This window comes from Pseudorasbora parva, chromosome 23 (assembly GCF_024679245.1).
Source record: "Pseudorasbora parva isolate DD20220531a chromosome 23, ASM2467924v1, whole genome shotgun sequence".
Classification (NCBI taxonomy): domain Eukaryota; kingdom Metazoa; phylum Chordata; class Actinopteri; order Cypriniformes; family Gobionidae; genus Pseudorasbora; species Pseudorasbora parva.
This window is the reverse complement of record NC_090194.1, coordinates 11,274,842-11,297,314: the sequence shown is the minus strand read 5'-3', so window position 1 is coordinate 11,297,314 and position 22,473 is coordinate 11,274,842. Positions and strand designations below refer to the sequence as shown.

The 22,473-nt window shown below is 36.1% G+C and overlaps 2 protein-coding genes across 5 annotated transcripts; both read right to left on the bottom strand.

The window, feature by feature from the left end:
* Window positions 1-1,863: 1,863 nt before the first annotated feature.
* On the bottom strand, window positions 1,864-11,389 carry ddhd2 (DDHD domain containing 2). Of its 2 annotated transcripts, none has more exons than XM_067434042.1 (17): window positions 11,181-11,389; window positions 9,326-9,493; window positions 9,004-9,200; window positions 8,834-8,923; window positions 8,634-8,748; window positions 7,064-7,153; window positions 6,769-6,910; window positions 6,465-6,673; window positions 6,282-6,346; window positions 4,687-4,815; window positions 4,504-4,590; window positions 4,166-4,303; window positions 3,632-3,787; window positions 3,442-3,547; window positions 3,204-3,344; window positions 2,976-3,120; window positions 1,864-2,270 (listed from the first exon to the last, which is right to left on the bottom strand). In XM_067434042.1, exons 1-17 carry the CDS (start codon window positions 11,383-11,385, stop codon window positions 2,195-2,197), a joined length of 2,259 nt encoding a protein of 752 aa, XP_067290143.1. In that variant the 5' UTR covers window positions 11,386-11,389; the 3' UTR covers window positions 1,864-2,194. The 2 variants fall into 2 exon arrangements, with proteins under 2 accessions (XP_067290143.1, XP_067290144.1); XM_067434043.1 differs by having other exon boundaries at window positions 1,865-2,270; window positions 11,100-11,183.
* Window positions 11,390-12,712: 1,323 nt separating this feature from the next.
* plpp5 (phospholipid phosphatase 5) lies at window positions 12,713-21,608 on the bottom strand. 3 transcript variants are annotated; one of them, XM_067432843.1, is made up of 8 exons: window positions 21,335-21,608; window positions 19,742-19,860; window positions 19,395-19,503; window positions 19,202-19,292; window positions 17,955-18,018; window positions 16,043-16,167; window positions 13,878-14,048; window positions 12,713-13,793 (listed from the first exon to the last, which is right to left on the bottom strand). In XM_067432843.1, the coding sequence occupies exons 1-8, from the start codon at window positions 21,488-21,490 to the stop codon at window positions 13,624-13,626; spliced, it is 1,005 nt and encodes a 334-aa protein (XP_067288944.1). In that variant the 5' UTR covers window positions 21,491-21,608; the 3' UTR covers window positions 12,713-13,623. The 3 variants fall into 3 exon arrangements, with proteins under 3 accessions (XP_067288944.1, XP_067288946.1, XP_067288945.1); XM_067432845.1 differs by having other exon boundaries at window positions 21,400-21,539; XM_067432844.1 differs by lacking the exon at window positions 21,335-21,608 and adding an exon at window positions 21,041-21,293.
* Between the last annotated feature and the right edge of the window lie 865 nt (window positions 21,609-22,473).

Here is a 22,473-nt window from a genome sequence, read left to right as displayed (position 1 = left end):
TCAATACAGATTTTCACTTCTTGATTCAGTGCCTCAGCAGCATTGTGAAAAGAAGCAGCCAACAGAGAGTATTTCTACAAACGGGAGGGTGTCTGATTAAAGCTTTCCGAATGTGGGCAGTTTGGGGACTTGCATGTCTTTCTTTGTATGAGTCGAGAAAATGAATTGACCTTTGCTTCAGTGGATGAAAGAGACACAATTACAATAATGGCTTCAATTTTCTCATGCGGTTAACACATGTGACTGACCATGTAATGAGACAGTTCAACTCTCCATTTCTTTTTCGACATAGCTTAAATAAAGTTTCCAGCCCTGATGATCAAAGAAGATGCGGGTATTTACATGAATTGGTCAACCATGTGACTACAGACTATGAAAGGAATGCAAGACTTGAACTACAGTAGGATTATAACATTTGAGCACTGATGTGTGTAAGTAGCAATAATTAGGTTTTTATATTTTGGTGAGGGGACTGAATGGCATACTTGTGAAAACAGCAGCACCCTTTTTGGGAGACAACATTGACCAAGTTTGGATTAGAAAAAAAAGGGTGACTGGAGTTAGCCTAAAAGACAAGTAGCCTATGGGTTAAGAAAACAAATATGTTCCCATGGAAGTCTAGTATAGCCTAAAGCATTATGATGTAAAATCTTCAGCCTAGAACAACGGTTATATGAGAAACAATGTGAATAAGAGCATTTGAATAAATAAACGAAGTGATTGAACCTGTGAAAACCCACCGAATCTCCTTATCAGCAAAGAATACTGATTTCATTTCCCACATGTGTAGATCTAATATAATGTAATAAATATAATAATTTAAGTTATCATTTAGGCTACTTGCCTCAAGGAATGATTTTGGACACCCATGGGCTTTAACCCTGTGTGATTTGCTATTCAAAGTTCTTCATCGATTCCTGTGAAGTTTGACTCTTATTCCGCGAACCGATTCTTTAGTTTAGTTTATAGCTTTAAAACCTATTCCGCCTTTTTACGTCATTTTCTTCAAATGTTCTTGACTATCTCTGGCTTACTATGATCAGACATGACAAAGACAGAAAGGTTGAGCCGGTGTTCAATAAGAAAGGCGTTGAATCGAGAACCGCTCGGTCCAATTCGTAAATTATCGTTTTGCTTGCCGGTTTGGAGTCAAACTGACTCATTGAAAATACTCTATTTAAAAGAGCGAGACGTTCGAATGCTGAAAAGCGAACATTCTAAAAATGAATGGTGAAACCTTCCATTTGATTTAAAGGACTGTTATATGGACAAATGTGGAACTGTGAGTGTTTTTTTTCAACAGAGCAAATCTGAAACTTCTGCCAGCCGAGAACTATTTCGACTGGCGAGCAGCGTGCGTAAACTCGAGCGCGCGTTCATGTTCGGCAGGACTCCGGAGTTTCAATTCCCTCCAGGCAGAGAAGAACAAATGCAACAATTCTGTAATGTTCTTGTGGAATAAATGCGTGTCCTCACCTTTTTATGATGTTTGTTCAAAGGCTGGGCATCTTCATGCAAACTCTTTTTAAGTCTTAAATAGTTTGAATATTCTGAAGTAGCGGAACTTCTGCATTTAAAGAGACGGACAAGTCTCGTAAATCCTGACGGCCGTAATGCTGTTGTGCTCATTGGCTGTGTGGAATTCTTGGCGGAGGATGCATGGGAGGGCAGTTCATGACTCTGTATGGAAAGGGGATGTTTTGTAATGTGTGGCGCACTATTCCAGACGGATAAATGGGAAATGAACGAACTTTCCGGTGGCTATGATCTAAATTATGCCTTAAAGACACAGTGCTGGTAATCTGAAGAATGTCTACTAAATCGAATTTGAGATACAGATAGGCTACAGTCATCACAAAAATAAGTTGGGTTAGGAATTTAATAATAACATTATGAATACACAATATTATTCAATCAACATTTAGAAAACACTTACCAACATAACATAGTATAGGCTACATGAAAGTTACACATTAGTGCACAAAAGGGTATTGTGTGAATCAAATGTCTCAAAGCCTGCCTTGAGAATACTGGAACAATATCCTAACACCTAGCAACAGTTCAATTGGGATTCCAAATTCAAATTCTCCTTATTTTAGTGGCTGGTTTATATATGTGGAGAGAACCGCCTCGCTAAGGACTGGACGGGAATTAAAGGTTGCCAGTAGGCTACTATACCAATGGTATAAAACTTTTATAATTGAGCACATCTCACTGGAATATTTCCATAAATCTCTCTCAGAACCAGCAGAGCAGTATCTTCGGACTCCCTGCAAACAAAACAGGAAGAATTATTAATTTCATACACTGTAAACCCCATAGCTAACGCTCAAAATAATTAACTGGTTTGAGAAGAGCCAACTCCAATTATACAAATTAGTTCAAACAAATTAACATTTATAAGTATTTAATAATTTCATAAAAAACATTTTCATAACTGACATACATTTAACCGAAACTTGGCTAGGATTTCTATTTCCCAGCATGCTTTGCCACGACATTTAAAAGGGACAGTAAATGCCAAAATGAAGTTTTATATTATGCTTTTTTGTGCAAGATTAACATTAATAAGCATGAGCTTAGTTTGAGAACACATCTATGTTAAATGTATTATATTGCTGTCCTAATTCAGAAAGCGCTATGCTAATGCTACCAAAGCACTGTGTAACCAATTAGCAAGGTGGCATTTATTGAAGCTAGTTAAAACTAGTCATTTCCACTACTAGAAATTTGAGATTACATGACATTTTTAAGTTAAATGTGTGAAGTAGCTTACTCAAATATTTAAAGTTCAGAGCAATTAAAAATGAAAATGTTTAATTACAAAAAACATATGCAAGATCTGCTTATACTTAAACTTTAAACTTCAATTTGCCTTAATTGTTTTGAGTTTTGCAAACTTATTCAGGTTTACAGTGAAGCACATACACATATGAATGATAAATATATAAGTATCATGAAAGATTTTCTCTTACCAGTAGCACAGATGGCTCTGTATAGCAAACAGGTACTCATTGAAACTCTCAATTGGTGTCTCCTGAAGGACAAAGTCAATACGTCGCCCACGATTCAACATTCCCACCTTGGTGAAGTTTCCTTCCTCCTGCTCCATCGGTGATACTGCACCACAAATATTCGAATGTGAGATGGGACATTCAAAATCTGAGTTGGATTTTATGAATATCGAAAGTTTCATTTGATACCTTCCGCTTCATCAGTAGAGGTCATGGAACTGAGTCCACCCTCAGCGAGCGCTGGCGTTGGGACCTGAGAAATGCTTTGCCAAACCATTCGCAGGGATCCCAGTAAATCAGAACTGACTCGAGTCAACCCTTCTTTGAGTTCTGTATGTATCAGACATTTTATAAGTCAAATTTAGCCTCATAAAAATGTTTGAAAATAAAAACTATGCATTTCGTTCCATAAAGTGATGTGAAATACCAAGGTGCATCCTCTTTCTGCCTTTATGATGGGGTATCAACATTGGTGGCAAGTCTACGTCTTGAGACACAAGCATGGGCTCGATCCGATACGCCACTGGGTCAAACTGCAGAGATTACATTTAAAGTTTAAGGACATAGCTCTAAGGAAGTTATATGACTCTCAGTCAGTGTTTTGGAGCATGTCTTACTGGATGGAAGATGTTGTAGAAACTCTTGCAAGTAGGGAAGCTGTAGTTAGGATCAATCCTCTTCAGACCTCTGACAATTAAAAACATTCCTATGGGTGAACCAACAGCAAAGAAAGCCTGAGGATGAAAGGCTAACTGAGGATAATCAATGGATACCTGCAGAATAAAGAACAAGTTATTTGGCAACAGTAACTTAAACAGTAAAATATTCAACTTTTTTAAAATGTTTCTACTTGTATTAATGGCGATTCATGAGATAACGATAACCTTAAAGGGATAGTTCACCAAAAAAATAATTGTTTTGTCTGAAAGAAAAATGTCATATACACATTAGGATGGCTTGAGTGTAAGTAATCATAGGCAAATTTAAATTTTTGGGTAAACTATCCCTTTAACTTGGAGGAGGATCATGTGACACTGAAGACTGGGAGTAACGATGCTAAAAATTCAGCTTTACCATCACAGGAATAAAGTAAAATATATTTAAACTAAATTAAACTAGAAAAAAAATGTCTACTTTTTCTAAATACTTACTTGTCCAATGCCAACATCAAAATGCTGATAATCAACTGCACTAGTGGTGGGGGTTTGATGTTCATGAGCATTTCTCATCCCTAGACTTGGGGAGTATGTCTCATTTTGGGCTGCATGTCCACTTCCAATTCTGGAGTGCTGTTGGATATTCAAGAAGTAGTTGCAATAAAGTATAAAAACAAGCATTCCGATATAAAACAATGGACTCTTATCTGTCTCCCCTTCCATTTCTGGGTGTGGAGAGGAAGCTTCACACAATTAAGCTACATTGCAAACCTTTCCACTTCTGCCATGAGCCATTGAGCTCCTACAAGACTAAAAGGAATTTCAGGAATTACCTTCCATTTTTTGACACAGCTCATCAATTTCTTGCGAGGACCAAGGGGTATTCCGATATCTTTTAGGTCCTTCTCTGAGCAGAGCATCTAAAATGGTTTAATTGGAATAAGAAATGTGAAATGAAGAATTGGAGTGTTGTGTTATGAAGATGTGTGTTATGTGTTCCAAGACAGAAAACAAACCAAAGACTCCATATCCACTTGTTCTCTCTGCAGTATATTGAGGTGCTCTTCCAGTCCATGGCTCTTCAGCGACTCCTCCAGACTCTCATACGAACTGCAGTCTACGTCCACATGATGGTCCTTGTGGAGCTGTGCAGAGCACAAAGACATTTAGATTAGTTATGTTCTTTGAAATCTATAAAAGCTTCATTAGTGAATAACTCTTCAACAGCGTTGTCACAGAAATATACAGAGCTATAGCAAAAACGGAAGTTTAAAGTCAAAATTCTAAAGATGGCTGCATGGCTATTTCTCTGGTGCATCTTGAGAATACTCTACTCTAGAAAAAAAGGCAAAGTAATGTACAAAAGCTGAAACATAGGTGATTCTACAGCAACAGTACATTTTTAGGAACATGATGGTTAGAATTTTTTTGTTTTGTTTGTTTTTGTACAGTGCCTTTCACAAAATGTGTTTTCTAGCAAATAATTTTCTTATTGCATAATAATTAAAAAATAAATATCAAAATACAAATATAATAATATTATTAAATATTTTATAATAATAATTTACTTTTTAGGAAGTTTTTTTTTTTTTTAATTATGTATTAGATAAGAAAGTGATTCTGGAATAATCTAACATTTACTTACAGATAAATATTAGTAATCTAACAACAAGTACTTAATGTTTATTAGTCACATGTTAAATTCACCATTAATGTCCAGTACAGTGTACTGTAGTATTTTACTGTTGCTAATGACCATTGAAATTGATACATTAAATGTTTATTATTAAATAGTTTTATCATATATTATGGCAAATGTTTTAGTGTAGTGATGTCAAAACAATTAGTCGTGATTAATCACATTTAACAAAGTTTGTACACACACACGCACACACACTATCGATAGTTCACTATCTTTGTGGGGACTCTCCATAGACGTAATGGTCTTTATAACTGTACAAAGTGTATTTTCTATCCCCCTACACTGCCCCTGCCCCTAAACCTACCCATCACAGGAAACATTCTGCATTTTTACTTTCTCAAAAAAACCTCATCCTATATGCATTACAAGCCTTTTGAAAAGTGGGGACCGCTGGCTGGTCCAACATTGTAGGTGATCTCAGGTTTTACTATCCGGGGACATTTGGTACCCACAATGTAATATAAACAAGGACACAGACACACAGACACACAGACACACAGACACACAGACACACAGACACACAGACACACACACACACACACACACACACACACACACACACACACACACACACACACACACACACACACACACACAAATAATATTATGATACACCAGTGTCATTTAACATTATTTATATACTATTATTAGCATGTATTCATATTTTCATTTTTTATTTATATTATAATTTTATTTACTTATATTTCAGTTTTAGTTTAATAATTTTAATACTTCATTATTTATAAATAAATAGTAATTCAGTATTTTTATTTCAGTTAGATGGCATGGGAACATTTCTAATTATCGTTTTTTTTCTTCTAGGTAATATTTATATTTAAATTTAAGCTTTATTTCAATTACCAAAAATAATTCTTAGTTTCAGTAAACAATAGCAACACTGGTGCAAACCTCATGCTCGGTGGCATCTGCACCTGCCTCTTGATTAGTCAGGAGATCAAACAGGATCAATGAGCCTACATAAAACAAGACACAAATTTGGAAAAACTTTAGACATGAAACATTTGCACTGTCCACAAGTATTGGTTAATATTATATCACCAAACCAATGTTCTGAAAAGCACAGTTCTGTACCAAGGCTGTGTCCAACCAGGGAAACGTGTCCGGTGAAGTGTGGATTCCTCTGAAGGAAGAGGCTGTGGAGACGGTTGATCTCAGATGCCACTGTATCCACAATAGTCTGGCAGTATGTGGCACTATTGTAGAAGAAAAGGTCCAGCACGGTGTCGTTGCTGAACTGACGCAGACGGCTAATGCTAGGCAGAGTGATTCTCTCAATGTCTCTATTAAAAACAAAACAAAAATAAAACAATAAAAGATTTGTGTGGGTTTCTCCACACAAAGAAAAAAATGATCAAGACAGTAAGAGTTGTCTTACTTGTCAACTCCTATTGTGTCTCCATGTAAGACTTTATGCCAGTTGACTGGAAGATACTCAACCCTTCCAATGATGCACGATTCCTCACTCTGCCTGAAGTGGCTGTTTATGAGGCCATTGGAGGCATTTCGAAATTCATTTACTACAGTGGGGAATAGAAAAAAATGGTTTATAAAGAAATTTGTATGGCATAAATAATATGGAGTGTACGTGGTTTGTGACCTGCTTGATAGTATCTAAACTCCAACATATTGGGAAGAAGTGCTCATTTTTAGTTTTAATGATAAAGGCTCACCACATTGGACAATGCCACGGAGACGTATGTCACAGGCTGGACCGATACCGTGAACCATGAACACCAGGTGATCTACTATCTCTGGTTCTCCTACAGAAACACAGCAAGAAGTTATATTAAAAGATATTGTTCACAAACAAACATTAAAAACTACTAACCCAAGCCATGCTAGAGATTTAACTAAATCTACTAGACAAAGCCTGAGATTTCTTGCTGACCACTGCCTACATAGAGTAGGAAGCTATCTTCTAAGGCAGCATCCTAATTAAAGTGAACAGCAGAGACTTAATTCACAACTAACAGAAGTGAGATTGATGTTAGCATGCTGCTAAGCTAATAATGCAATATAGCAATGCAATCACCATAATTTCGAGATGACAACACACAGTGTTCTACTCGTATCTGTTCACATTGAACTTGGAATTACAATTTTCTATGGCAACACTATCAATGGCAAAATTAATCTCCAGCAGTCACGTGGTACATTGGTCAGGGCTCTCTGAAAATTCAAGAGTTTATAGAAGTTATACTTACTAGCTGTCAGAATCTTGTAATTTGGGTAGTAATTATGTAAACGCACCTTTTAACATGCATAAAACTACACAGCTCACACAAATATTAGGTGAAACTCCAGAGTTTGAAGTTAGCATGTTTCTAAGCTAACAGTGTGATTCTTTAATACACATAAAACTGCAGCTCACACAAATATTAGGTGAAATTGTCCAGCGTTTGATGTTAGCATCTTTCTAAGCTAACAGTGTGATTCTTTAATACACATAGAACTACACAGCCCACACAAATATTAGGTGAAATAGTCTAGTGTTTGATGCTAGCATAGCATCTTTCTAAGCTAACAGTATGACACTTTAATAAACTACACAGTTCACACAAATGTTAGGCGAAATAGTCCAGAGTTTGATGTTAGCATGTTTCTAAGCTAACAGTATAACACTTTAAGAAACTAAACAGCTCACACAAATGTTAGGTAAAATAGTCCAGAGTTTGATGTTAGCATGTATCTAAGCTAACAGTGTGATACTATAATACACATAAAAATATACAGCACACACAAAGATTAGGGCAAATAGTTTAGAGTTTAATGTTAGGTTGCTGAGCTAAGTTGTGTCCCAAAATGACACACAATGCACATGCTATGCACTCTATCATCTAGTGTATAAATCTTAAGGTTTTATTGTCATCAACCATTGAAGTTCCTCTACATAAGGAATCCTACAGCGGTTGAGTTCATAAAGTGTCCAACATTCCACAGCACACAAATGTTGGACAAATAGTCAATTTTGAATTACACTGAACTGTTTTATTTATCTTTTCAGTATTGAATGAAATAAGTATATTGGTTGTTTACATTTCTCTCTACATACTCGCCATCTTGGATCAGCGGTCACAATGCATTCTAGAACTGTCTAAATGAAGGATATGAGTATTTCTGCTTTAGAATTAGGCCAAAATTAGGTATTATACCTTTTGTAAGTGCATTAGTGTCAGAAACCAGTAACTAGTAACTCTGTAGAATTTTAAATAGTTTCAAGTTTTAGGGAGCTGCACTTACCCTCTGGTATCACTACTGGAATATTCTCAATTCCTCTCTTTAGAGTCATGGGTTGTGTTCGTTCAGACGGAGAAGGAGGAAAGTCCTTGCAGCTGCTGGGATACTGTGTCATGAGCTGTGGTAAAGCAGGGAGAGAGACGCAATGTAACTTGTGGACAGAAAAGTGTCCATGTTCCATTAACATGGTCCATGTAACATACCTTTGGATTGTGAAGGATCACATTTTCTCCTGATGGGAGCTCCAAATTCGTCTTCCATTCGTCCAAAGTAACTGCAATCATATAAGCATCCTGTTTTTGAATAAAGAAAAATAATTAAGCATTAAAACCTGTAAAAATGTAAATTATTCTAGAAAACCTGTGCATCTCACCTCTAGGAAATCACTTAGTTCCTCACTGTAGGGAGTGTAGTTTATGTCTTTGCTGCCTTTGTGGAACCAGGAACATCGTCGGACCTCGGTGGGGTTCTGTTCCCAATACACGGCGTAACGCTTCCTTTCGCGTAGCCTGACGTCATACCGCCTTCCATCTGTAGCCACTACCACTTCATCCTTTTCACTTTTGCCCACTGCAAACAAAGCAGATTTCATGGTTATCATTCAAAAGATACATACTTGTACTAATAAACTAACTATACTTTTAGCAATTGCAACTAATAGATTTTAAAGTATCCAGAAAGAGACAATGGATGACCTCGACTATAAGCATCCTCCAGACGCTGTGAGTCTTCTCTGCTGAAGGGTTGCCAGGAGTCCTTTGAGTCCACCAGCTGGTTGAAGAACCAGTGGTACTGGACGGGTTTATACGGCTCGGCAACATTCATGCTGAGAAGAGCAGAGATGCCACACCAAGACCAATGGGCTGCAAATATAATGTTGCCATGTTTTTTAGTAATGCATTATGGTTCCTGTGATCTCATTTGTACACAAACACACTTGCACACACTTACACACACGCAGGTTTCCATGTTTTAAGGGGACGTCCCATAGATGTAATGATACTGTACAAACTGTATATAATCTATCCACTAACCTTAAAACTACCCATCATTTTTAAATTGTCAAAACTTCATTAAGTATGATTTATAAGCTATTTTCCTCATGGGTACATAAAAAATGTCCCGATAAGGTCAAATGCACTATACTTGTAGGGACATTTGTCCCCATACTTGGTTCACAATCTTTCTGGGGACTCACCATAGACATAATGTTTTTTTTACTGTACACACTGTATATTCTCTCCCTTTACATCAAACGTAACCCTAAAGTTACCAATCACAGAAAACTATCTGCATTTTTACATTAAAAACAAAAAAACAAAAAACTAATTCTTAATTATTTATAAGCTAGTTTCCTCATGGGGACCTCAAATTTAGGTTCCCACAGTGATACGGGTCCCCAAGAATCAGCGTGCATTTAGGTTGAAGTCCCCACCGGGATAGAAGTGTGCACCCACACCCACACCCACACCCACTCTCTCTCTCTCTCTCTCTCTCTCTCTCTCTCTCTCTCTCTCTCTCTCTCACACACACACACACACACACACACACACACACACACACACACACACACACACACACACACACACACACACACACACACACACACACACACACACACACACACGATACAATTATCTGCTAAATGAATACATTTTGATTGATATAACGTTACATAAAAAAAGAAACAATTTTCCTATACTTAAAATTGCTTTAGTTTTTTTTTCATTAATAGAATTTATGCCAAACTACTTTTACACATTTTTTAAGGTTTTATAATGCCCAGCCTGTTATACCACCTACATATTTTGGATTTGAAGCTCCGCAATATATTAGGATAATTTGCTTTGTTTTTGTTTGTTGTTGTTTGTTTTTAAAGAACAGCTCAAACGTTATTGTCAATATATTAATAATAAGAGTATAACATAAAATATTGCCCATTACCTATTTACGATCCGGAAAAAAATATATATCGTACAATAATAATCACAGAGAATTGGAAAGCATAATACGACTTGTGACATTACTCAAACGTCAAGAAGCGGTTACGTCATCACTATGGTGCCAGATATAGGATTACGTAATATTGGATGATGGCAGCAAAACAAATGACAAACAGAAGTCAAATTATCAGTTGGTCCACTGGCAATAGAAACACGTGTTGTGAAATATACAAAATAAACAAACTAAAGTGATTTTAATTTAATACTGACATTGCGGAGCCTGTTTGTGTTTGTGTAATTGTACTGCAAAAGGACACGGCATTTAAATGAGTGACCGAGGATAATGAAACATAAACAAACGGCATTTTATGTGATCGTGCCAACTTAAGTATACACGACTCGATCTAGAACATAAATGACGATTCGATATATTGAACAAATGCATAGAAAAAGACAAACAATCACAATTGACACACAATAAGCCTGTTAAATAAATACATCTTTAAAACACGATGTCAAGACATACTGAAGTATTATGAACGTTTATCATCTGACACAACCAATGAAGATACATAGAGGAAAACATAATGCACCGTAACCAACTCACCGGCTGCTTGTAAGGGTGCCCGCTTAGGACAAAATTGATTTCTGATAGAGAGAGCAAACCTCACACTGTTAATCCCTAGGTGGTTAAATCCGAAGTAAATGTATCTACCAGAAAATGAAACCTTATAAGTGTTCGTTGAGGCTAAAGGTCGACTGATAGGAGGCATTTTGAAATAATCAATCAACCAACAGCAACATTTCACCATGTTGAGATGGGTAATTTATGAGTCAATGAATCTGAAATGATGACGCTCATAATCACATGCATAGTGATCTCAGACTAACAAATGATGCATTAATATTCTTTAGTTTTCAGTGTATTGCATAAGATGTGTCCTTTAGAATTTATATTTAGAAAGACCACATTTGTGAATGAACTTCTATTTTAAATGAACTGCTTCTTTAAATATTTTAAATATAACTGACTGACAAAAACATTTAAAGGGATAGTTTATTAAAAAAAATAATTTTTGTTGTCATTTACTCACCTCAAGTTGTTGTTGTTGTTGTTTTATTTTTTTAAATTTTGTTGAACACAGAAGAAGATATTTTAATGTTGCTAACCAGACAGTTAACAGAAGCCATTGACTTCCATAGTATTTTTTTTTACTACTAGGAAAGTTGTAGTTGTTTAAATATTTAAAGAACAGTTAACTTCATTCACTAATGTGGTCAATGTTTTAAACTGTCCAAACTTAAACTCTTTAAGTTTGGACACAAATTACTCTGTTTTTTTAATAGTTTACCAAATTGATATATATATATATATATATATATATATATATATATATATATATATATATATATATATATATATATATATATATATATTATACACACTCCTATTTAGGTTTACAATTTTACTTAATTAAATTTGACTGAATACAGCTTAAAATAATTTCCCATTTTGCAATGCCATATGAAACAAAAACATTTAAATTAAATCTACACCAGAATTAAATAAAATTTTAAATATTTGATATTTTGATAGACCTGTGTAATACGGTTGTTGAGTTTGACAAATGACTACACTTTTTATAAAACTTGAGAAAATAAAATAACTGAAATTGTCTTGCAGGTTGTAGCTAGTTGCCAAATTATGCTTTTTCTTGGATGCTACATTTTTGTACTTGAGAAAATTGTGTAACATGGTCGCATGCAAATTGTGAAATGTTCTTGGTATAAAATTAGCTAGTTAAAAATAGTTTTACTAAAATGTCAAAAATCTGTCAAAAAGCATGACCTCTGGCCTTTGCTAGTCCACTTTGATGTCTTTGTTCTAAGATACAACCTCTTTGGCATGGGCGGCAGATGCTGGGACTGCCTCGTAATGAAGGTAATAGTTTATCAAACATATCTAATAGTTCTCAGCAAATAAACAAAAACAAAACATTACAGACTCACTTCCAGGAAACTCCCAGAGTGATGTTCCATAATAACGGATAATAGAGAGCAAAGGTCTCCTCACAGCAACTAATCTTCTAGTGTTGACAGACACTGAAATGTCGAATGATCTGCTCAAATTCCAGCCAATACATTATAAATCATCACAAACTTTATTGACAAAGATATCAGGGGATTTCCTGTGCACAGTCTTTACTGGAGAAATCTAGAAATATGCCAAGTTGAAAAATTGACCTAGAAGCAGTTAACATACATTAAATGGATAGTTTACCCCAAAATTTAAATGATTCCAAATATGTTCTCACCGTCAAGCCATCCTAGCTGTATATGACTTTCTTCTTTCAGACAAATACAATTGTAGTTTGTGTCCTGGCTCTTCCAAGCATTATAATGGCAATCAATGGCAGCCCAAAATTTGAAGCCTAAAACAGTGCATCGATCCGTTATAAAAGTAAGTTGAATACCAGAAGCTAGATATTTAACGTCATTGTTTTAAATACGGATATTGTTCTTACACAAACCCATTTATTCACTTCAGAAGGCCTTTATTAACCCCCCGGAGCTGTGTGGATTACTTTTATAATGGATTGATACATTTTTTTGGGCTTCAAATTTTGGGTTGCCATTATAATGCTTGGAAGAGCCAGGATATTTTTTTTTTATATAACTCCGATTGTATTCGTCTGAAAGAAAAATGTAATTTCCACCTAGGAGGATCGCTATAGGGTGAAAAGATAATGGGGTAATTTTCATTTTTGGATAAACTCTCTTTCAAAGTTCTTTCACCAGGATAGTTCACATATATAAACCTCAAAGAGCTTGATAAGTTACAAATTTTTAAAGACATTTTCAAAAAGACAGCTCTACAATACCAAAACATTCATTGTGAATGTCTAAAAGAGTATAGGTAGGCAAAAAACGAGAGTACTCGTTGGCACACATACAAAAAAAATATACATAATCGCAGCAACTGGCTTGGTAAACATTCACACAGTATTTATGGTTGTTGGTCAGGTTAAGGTGTGGGAGAATGCGAGTTCCTACAAAGGTAACAGGTAGCCTGGGTTGGCCGGCTTGCGTTCCTGTGCCGGAGCTACTGGCTCTCTCATTCGGAGGGGTCTGTGGCAGTTTGAGTCGTTGAGAGCTGGGTAATGCTGCCGGTAACACAAGTACGAGAAGGCCAAACCGAGGAGAGATCCCACCAACACATCTGGGAGTGAACGGGAGACCATGTCATTGCCTTGAATCCATACATGTCACTTGAGCAGTGATAACGATGGCATGAAATTCTCACCTTGCCAGTGATGTTTGTAGTCACATGTTCGGGAGAGGGCGATCAAGATGGCGAAAAGAAGAGGGGTGAGGAAGGCACACAACCTCCAGGCTTTACCTCGGCCTGCTGGGCTAAAACAGTGCAGCTTCCCAGCCACGTACAGGGCAGTGAAGCCCAGACCAGCAAACGCAACTATGACAAAAAAAGATCAAAGTTTTTACATTGGCAGGTAGCTGAATGTTTTGATAATATTAAGTCATATTTAATTTTTTGTGATATACACACACACACATACGAACGCACAGAGTAACGTGATAACATGATTTTAAACACACTTAAATGTATCTAATATGATAAACAGAGCTGCGCTACCTTGTACTCATGACCGAAAAGCAGAAATGGCACAGGTGACTGTGTCCCGTCATAATAAAAGTCTTGCTGCTCGTGAGCCATGTGTTTGTGTAACAATCGCTCCAGCGGCCTAGGTTAGCCTCAACACTAATAACCGCATCCATGAAGCTGATTTCTGCCCAAATGTTTTGCTTACCTCACTTTCTTTCAACGTTAAACTGAGGCTTCACGCTGGTATTAGCGCTCTGCTTCTGTGATTTGTAAACTCCGTCTACTTGGATTTAATTGGTCGTCTCAATCATTTTGATATTGATGAGCATTGTTCGACCGCTGAGGCAGACCAGTCTAAAAATGGGACTTTTAACCTTTTGTCATCCTAACAACAGCAACATACAGAGTGCTGCGTAATGAAGTGCAGCCGAGCAGTGCAAGAATTTCAAATATTGGGGGGACAATTTGGTCATTTCTAATTACTGGAAGGGTCCCCCTCAATTTCTATGGTGGTTACATATAAATGAAAATGTATGCATTTTATCTGTACATTTACACGACAACAGTGTTGTGGAAATTTTTGAAAACCGGTTTCAAATTGCAAGTTTTTCGTTATCATCTCTGTGTAAACGACAAAAACAAAGAATTTGTACAAAATAGTGACATCATGCACCTGTGTATTACTTTGTTTAGTCTATAACATAGACTGTAAAAAAATATGGACGTAGTGTCCGTGACGTCACCCATAGGATTCTGATAAGCCGTTCTGAAGCTTAAAGTATGGGCGAGCTGGGCGTTGCCATCTTGTGAGCGAGTCAACGCGTGTCACTCTTGGATAACAGAAAATGGGCAAAAAGGCGGGATGTGCGCGGAGCTGAGGTGACGCAATAACTATAGACGGCGGATAAATGGCTATCCACTTGTAACCACGCCCTTTATTATGCAGAACCTTAAGGCTTTATATAACATAAACGAATGAGTTATAAAAAAAATTCACCCCCCTCAGAGTTGTCATGAAGATCAAAATTAGCCTTATAAGCCAAAACCACAATTTGTACCAGGTTGTAAACATGTTTTTTTCTGCTTTAAAGTTGAGAATTTTAACATGCGACTCAATGAGATTCTGCTCCCTTCTGGAGCCTGTCCCTAGTGGTCAGTTGAGGAATTGCAGTTTACATTACTTCCGTATTGGCTTCAAGAGAGATCGCGGGAGGTTGCCGCTTGGTCTATAAGCGAGTAGTGTTTCTTTACAAACTAACATCGCCATCTACTGGCATGGCATGAATAATACAGTGTTTTTAGATTTTTCCACGGATTTGTGTGAACGGGATCATTTTGACAACGTTCTCATCTGTACATGGAAAACGTAAAGGATAATCTTTTGTCGTGTAAATGTACTATTAAATTGTAAAATAATATTTATTTCACAATTTTAATGCAGCCATAGTAAGAGAGAGACTTTCAAAAATGTTTTAAAAAATCTTATTGACCACAAACCTTTGCACAGTAATATATAAAATGTATTCATATTAATTTATTGTACTTCGATAGCCTATAGATTGTTCAGTGTATTTGGAGTGAAAAATAAGTTTAAAGTCAACATGAAATCACAACTGTCCCTATTGACTTTTTAAGTACATTGTCCTGGTTTTATGATGCGTTATTCAATGAAGCACTTTAAATAAAACAAATGTTGCTTATTATAATCTTTTATGAAATGTAACAAAATCACCTCTGAAGCAATCTACCAATGAAGCAATCAACAGAAATTAAATGTGTCCTGAGGAGTGTTTCAGGTTGACTTTAAAAAAATGCCACTAAATAAACAGTGCAGCTGCTCTTACAGGAAGAGTGTCCGCTTGGAAAGCTCTTCCTGCCTTCCATTACTATATCCGGGTCCCCGCTACAGCGAAGCTCTGGGTTCATTAGGCCATCTGGGAAACAGCGGTAGAAGAAATCAGGTCGTGGCCTGGTATGGAGGGAGAGAGGAAGTTTAATTAGGCTTGAGAATATATAGTCCTCTCTAGGGATGTCACAATTCTCAATATAATATTGAACCGTTCAGTACGGCATTCACGGTTCAATACGCGCTTGTGAATTTTATTATTTTCAGTTTTGCATTTAATTAATAATTTAATTTAATTTCTCATTTGAAATATTTCTCTCATTTTATTTGGGCTCTTTTTGAGTGCGCCTGTGAGTCTACACGCGGATATGAGCAAATATCCAATCATATGCACTAAATTTAGGGGGCGTTTAGCCGCGTTTTTCATTTAATTCGCGGTTTACATGCGGTGAGCATGTGCGCCTGTCAAACACACGTGATTACTGGACTAAGTAGTCTTACTGCGCTTATACTTTCAAATACACACAAGGTTAACATATATAAACACAGTCGGTTATGTCTAAAGTGAAAGTAAAATTGCGTAAAATTGTCTGTATATGAGATGCGAGCAGGTCAGCAGCTGTGTGCAGCAATTGACAGCAGCGCAGCCTAATGAACGCCTGTCCTTAAAGGTGCCATGTGTAAAAATTGAGGTAAAAATATCCAAAAAATGGCCTACATGCATCAAAAGAATGAGAAGAAATAAGGGCGATGATGTCATTAAAAAAATGTCAAGTTATAGTGCTGCAGAGATATCAACCTTAATTAGCAGTAGCATTACTAGCCCCGGCCCGACAGGTATCGTAATACCAGTCTCGGCCATGGGAGGCGGTATGTGGGGAACATAACCACCAGCCAACCTGGCGTACTTGAACCTGATGTCAATCGTGTGGAAAGTACAGCCCACTTCTTTATTTCAGTTCAGGGAAGAGAGTGGACGAATGGCCGAAGCCCTTGGCCCCTTAAATGTATCTGATATGATAAAAATAGCTGTTTTTACCTGACCGGAAAAAGCGGAAGTGCGCGCGCCTGGCGACTGTGTCCCATCCCGTCATAATAAAAGTCCCGGTACTTGCGAGCCGTTTAGAATAAGCACAAAAAGTTGCATAGTGCACCTTTAAAGGGACAGACAGTTCCCCTCTAAAATTATACAACTAAAAACAAAGAGAAAATCACTCACTGCTCTTGAATAAAGTAATAATACAATAGCTTTCAATCAATGTATATTGCATATTGTAGACTATGCAGTTTTATTTTAGCCTACATTTATTCATTCAATTTTATACTTTAATGCTACTGTACATCTCTGAGCTGCCACTGTAAATCTTTATATATATTTATTTTATATTATACGCCAGGAATGTGTACAATGTTTTTTTTTAAGTAAAGTTAAGTTTAAGTAAGGTTTTTCAAGTATTTTAAGTAAAATAAAGAAAGAGTATTAAGAGTTTTCTGTTCCTGTCACCTAAGAATAGAATAGCAAAAAACCGAACCGAAAACCGTGGTTAAAAACCGAGGTATGTATTGAACCGTGGACTAACTGTATTATTGCAAATCTCAAAACATTTTTTTTTCTATGCTTAAAGTCAATGAGAGATCTTAATGTAATGTACAAGTTTAAAATAGTAAACCGCACATTTATCTGAAATTATTTGCGAAACAAAGTCTTTATGTTAAAATGGTTTGAGATGAATTAAGTTAGAAAAATGTACAGTCCTGCAGTGATGTGGGATATTAAGGTAATATTGCGTGTAGTGCAAAGTTATCATTGTGATAAGATTGGTCACTCACTCTCACACACACACACACACACACACACACACACACACACACACACACACACACACACACACACACACACACTCACTCACCTTCCCACAGCTAGCTTGACTGCATTTGTGAAAACTCCATTTAACACCAGGGTCAAAGTCACAGCTGTGTCATACAAAAGACATACAGAGACCTCCGTTAGCCGGCAATAACACGAAAGATTATGAGATCATCATTTGATACTTTGATCTCTTTACAAAGACTATAAATAAACATTACTAGGAGGCATACAACTATTCTAGAATACTAGAATATAAAAATATTTTATATGAACTTAATGTCTCACACGCACACACTCACACACACACACACACACAAGTTTGTGTTTACATAATAAATGTGTGTACTGTGTATAATTACTATGTATATTTGAATACACACATGTATATATATATAGTTAAGTAATATTTGCATGTATATATATATATATATATTTTTTTTTTTTTTTCCCTTTTTTAAATATATACATGTATGTGCCTATGCATAGTGTAAAATACAAAATAGAATCGTATTTGGTCTCTTTTTAAAGTAATGTTTATTTAACCAGGAAAATTATGTCTTATTCAGTTTAATGTGTATAATACAATTACTTTGCCTCATTTTAAAACACCACTGCACACCACTGAGTGACCTTGGACCACAAAACCAATCATAAATTTATGAATACGTAAACTTTCCATTGATGTGTGGTTTGTTAGGATGGGACAATATGGTCGAGATACAGCGATTTGAAAATATGGAATGAGGGTTCAAAAAAATTGAAATATTGAGAAAATTGCCTTTAAAGTTGTCCAAATTAAGTCCTTAGCAATGCATATTACTACAAATAAATTTGATATATTTACAGTAGTAAATTTGCCAAATATCTTCATGGAGCATAATCTTTACTTAATATCCTAATGATTTTGGAATAAAAGAAAAATCTATCATTTTGACCACATAATGTATTGTTGGCTATTGACTAAATTTTTGTGGCATATAGTGGTGCAATAAGTGGGATAATGTACATTTCTGTAAATGTAGGCGTCTTTCTAAAAAAAGAACACTTGGAATTTCCAAAAGAACATCAAATTACCTAATGATAACCGAATAATGAGTCCATATAGTTCATAAATGTATGCGCACACACAGCTAAACAACATTATATATATTCAGGGAAATATATATATATATATATATAAATATATATATATATATATATAAATATATATATATATATATATATATATATATATATATATAAATACACACACTTACATACATGTAATACACACACTTAAGTCCTTACCCAAAGATGCCTCTTTCACATCATCCTTTCCACCTTGTTTCAAGAAGGCAAATAAAGAAATAACCACCAATGGGGTGAAGAGGGCGATTGACTGTTTACATCAGAGAAAAAATGTCATTATCTTTTTGATAAAACACCTGCATGGCATTTTCAAATGCATTTTCATGGCTGAACATGACTGGTAAGCACTTACAAACATAAGGCGGGTAGGAACACGGTCCTTTTTGACGGGATGGAACTTATAGAGCCAGAGTTCCTCAGGCTGGATCTCACGGCTGAAGGGAGGAAGCTCTTCAGTCATGCTACAAGAACATAACAACAGTCTGAGAGAACAATCCTCATCTTCACAAAAAAACAGGAAGATCTTCCCACACAGCTGTGAGAGAACCTGTCGCACACTTTATATTGGGTGGCTGGCTCTCCAAACAGAACAAAAACTGGTACAACAGGTTATGAATAAAGAATTTACTGGTTAGAGCCGTCAAACCCACAGAAAAAGTTCAGGACATGGGTTAGTGTTAGTAATACAAGTGTACTTACATAAAAACACCTAAAAGCAGCAGCCGTACAATAACTTCAGCAATGAAGCCATTATCAAAATTCTTCCTCATCTTTGGTCCTGGTTTGTCATTGAATATGGAGACACCTTCCCCTAAAACCTGGAAGAAAGTGGAAGATGATTTTGCATTTAACTGAAACCGTGAATTTATATTTAGATGCACTGAACTGAATATCTGAAAATCCAAGCAGGAACATATACACATATGAACACAATATCAACCTAATCACCACAACCTTCCACTAGCATGAAATGAGAAGATATGATGGGGATCGTGAAACTTCAGCTGGTTAGTATTATAAACTCAACATCATTAGAAAAATAAAGCACTAGCGTTAATTAAATGGAGAGTTATATTACATTTGCGAAGCCTGTGGCAGGAAACCCTGTTAGTAAAAATAAAGTTTAAGATGGTTTCTGGATTCTAGCTGGTCTATGATGGTCATTACAAGCTGGTTGACCAGTTACCATGTTCCACAAATCAACCTGAAGCATGATAAGATAGCAGCTGGTTGGTTGCTGATCAACTAATGGCCACCTTGGATCAGCTAGAAACCATCTACCATGTTTCCAAGAAAAGTTTAACCACCGTAAAATGATACATACAGCTGGTTTGTTAGTAGTACAAAATATCACAAATTTAAACCAGCATTAAACAAGCCACCGAGTTTGTTGCTGGTATACACCTCAGACCAACTAGAAACCAGCTATCATGCTCAAAAATGTAACTCAATTTAGCAGTTTGTCTACAGTTCTAACCCGGTTTAAACATCCTGTTTAAGGTGGTATCTTGATTTTAACTGGTCTATGATGGTCATTACAAGCTGGATGTCCAGCTATCACGTAAAAAAACAACAACCTGAAGTATGAGAAGATAGCAGCTGTTTTTTTGCTGATCACCAACTAATAGCCACTTTGGATCATGAAATCATCTTTCATGTTTCAAAATCCAGTTTAACCACCTTAAAATGAAACATACAGTTGTGAGCTGGTATATTAGTGGTCCAAGATTTCACAATTTAAACCAGCATAAACAAGATACCAGGTGAGTTGCTGGTCTACAGCTTAGACCAACTAGAAACCAGCTATCATGTCTCAATTAAGCAGTTTTTCCTACAGTTCTAACCTGGTTAAAACACCAGGATGGTATCTTGATTTTAACTGGTGTATGATGGTCATTACAAGCTGGCTGACCAGTTATACCAAAAAACAACCTGAATTGTGACCAACTAGCAGCTGGTTTGTTGCTGATCACCCCCTAAAATCAGCTAGAAACCTACCATGTTCCCAAAACCAGTTTAACGACCTTAAGATGGTCTATGAACAGCTGGTAGCTGGTTTATTAATGATCCAAAATGGCATATATCACAGTTTAAACAAGCTGCCAGGTTTGTTACTAGTCTAAGATGGTTTACAGTTTAGAACAACTAGAAACCAGCTACCACGTTTAAAGACACAACTAGGTAACTCCGTTTTGCCAGCACGGAAGTAAGGATCGAAATATCCAAGTGAAACCAGAGCATCACTAGAGAGTCGCCACCAGTCGCGCGGCACTGTGATATTTGCTTACGAACATTTCCGCAAACACGACATCGCGCATCCTCCGTCTTTTGTCTGCAGCGCGGAGTTGAATACAGACCTTCGGATTCTTTCCTTTTCTGTTTAAACCGTCGCCTTATCGTCGGCTGTTGAGAGCAGCCACCGGAGGAGAATTTTGCGATGTCGGTCATATATATTTGACATGTCCAGCTGCAGCTGACCACGGTACAGATCAGCAATGAAGAGAGCCGACTGACGAGGCAGAGCACAGCCACATACAGACTTTACACGTCAGTCCTTTCTGTCATATCCGAATCGCTATGGAGTCGTTTGATTGACCAGGTTCTTTTTACAGATTCGATCGAGTCGATTCGCAGAGCCTTTGTGAGATTTTTTTTTTAAAATCAACAATTATAGCCCTATATCTAATCTTTTTTTTTCTTCTACAAAAATATGTCATGTCAGAATATACAAAAGTTTCACATATAATGCTTTAAAGAATTCCATAACATCATAAAATATTAAAATCAGGTATCATAAGATGAATGCTAAGATTAACATTCATATAAAAAATATTAAAGATACTTACATATTAAAGAAAAAAATGAAGACAAAAATAACAGCAGTTTTTGTTATTATAAAATAAAGTAGAGGAATTTAATTCTATGTAAATGTCTATAGTTCTTATTGCTTAGCGGTTTGAAAGTCCTTGGTTTCAAAATAAATCTTAAAAATGGGTGCATATGGGAATCATTTCTCGCCAGGTAATATAAGATTTAACATAGGCTAACTCTTTTCATTCAATCACTTAACATTTTAAATATTCCACATAAATCCAGAATAATTGATCATACATTAAGAAATAGAAATAAAAATATGCATTCACTATCCATTTTACAAAAAAAGGATTCAGAAAGTTAATTTTTATTTGTTGTAGGCTAGTATAATTTTAAAGTAAATTTCATTAACTATTAGGCTACTAACAAAGTATTTGTTATAAGTGAATCACATGACAGTAGCCTAAAGGTAGATTGTGAATAACTGATGACTTTGGCATTAGTTTTTAAATATTTTTTTTTACTTTGAAATTAATCAGATAACCCCAAGAATATTCCACATGTAAAATTACACCTTCATAATAATTTCTCTTTACTCACTTACCAGCTGTCATCAG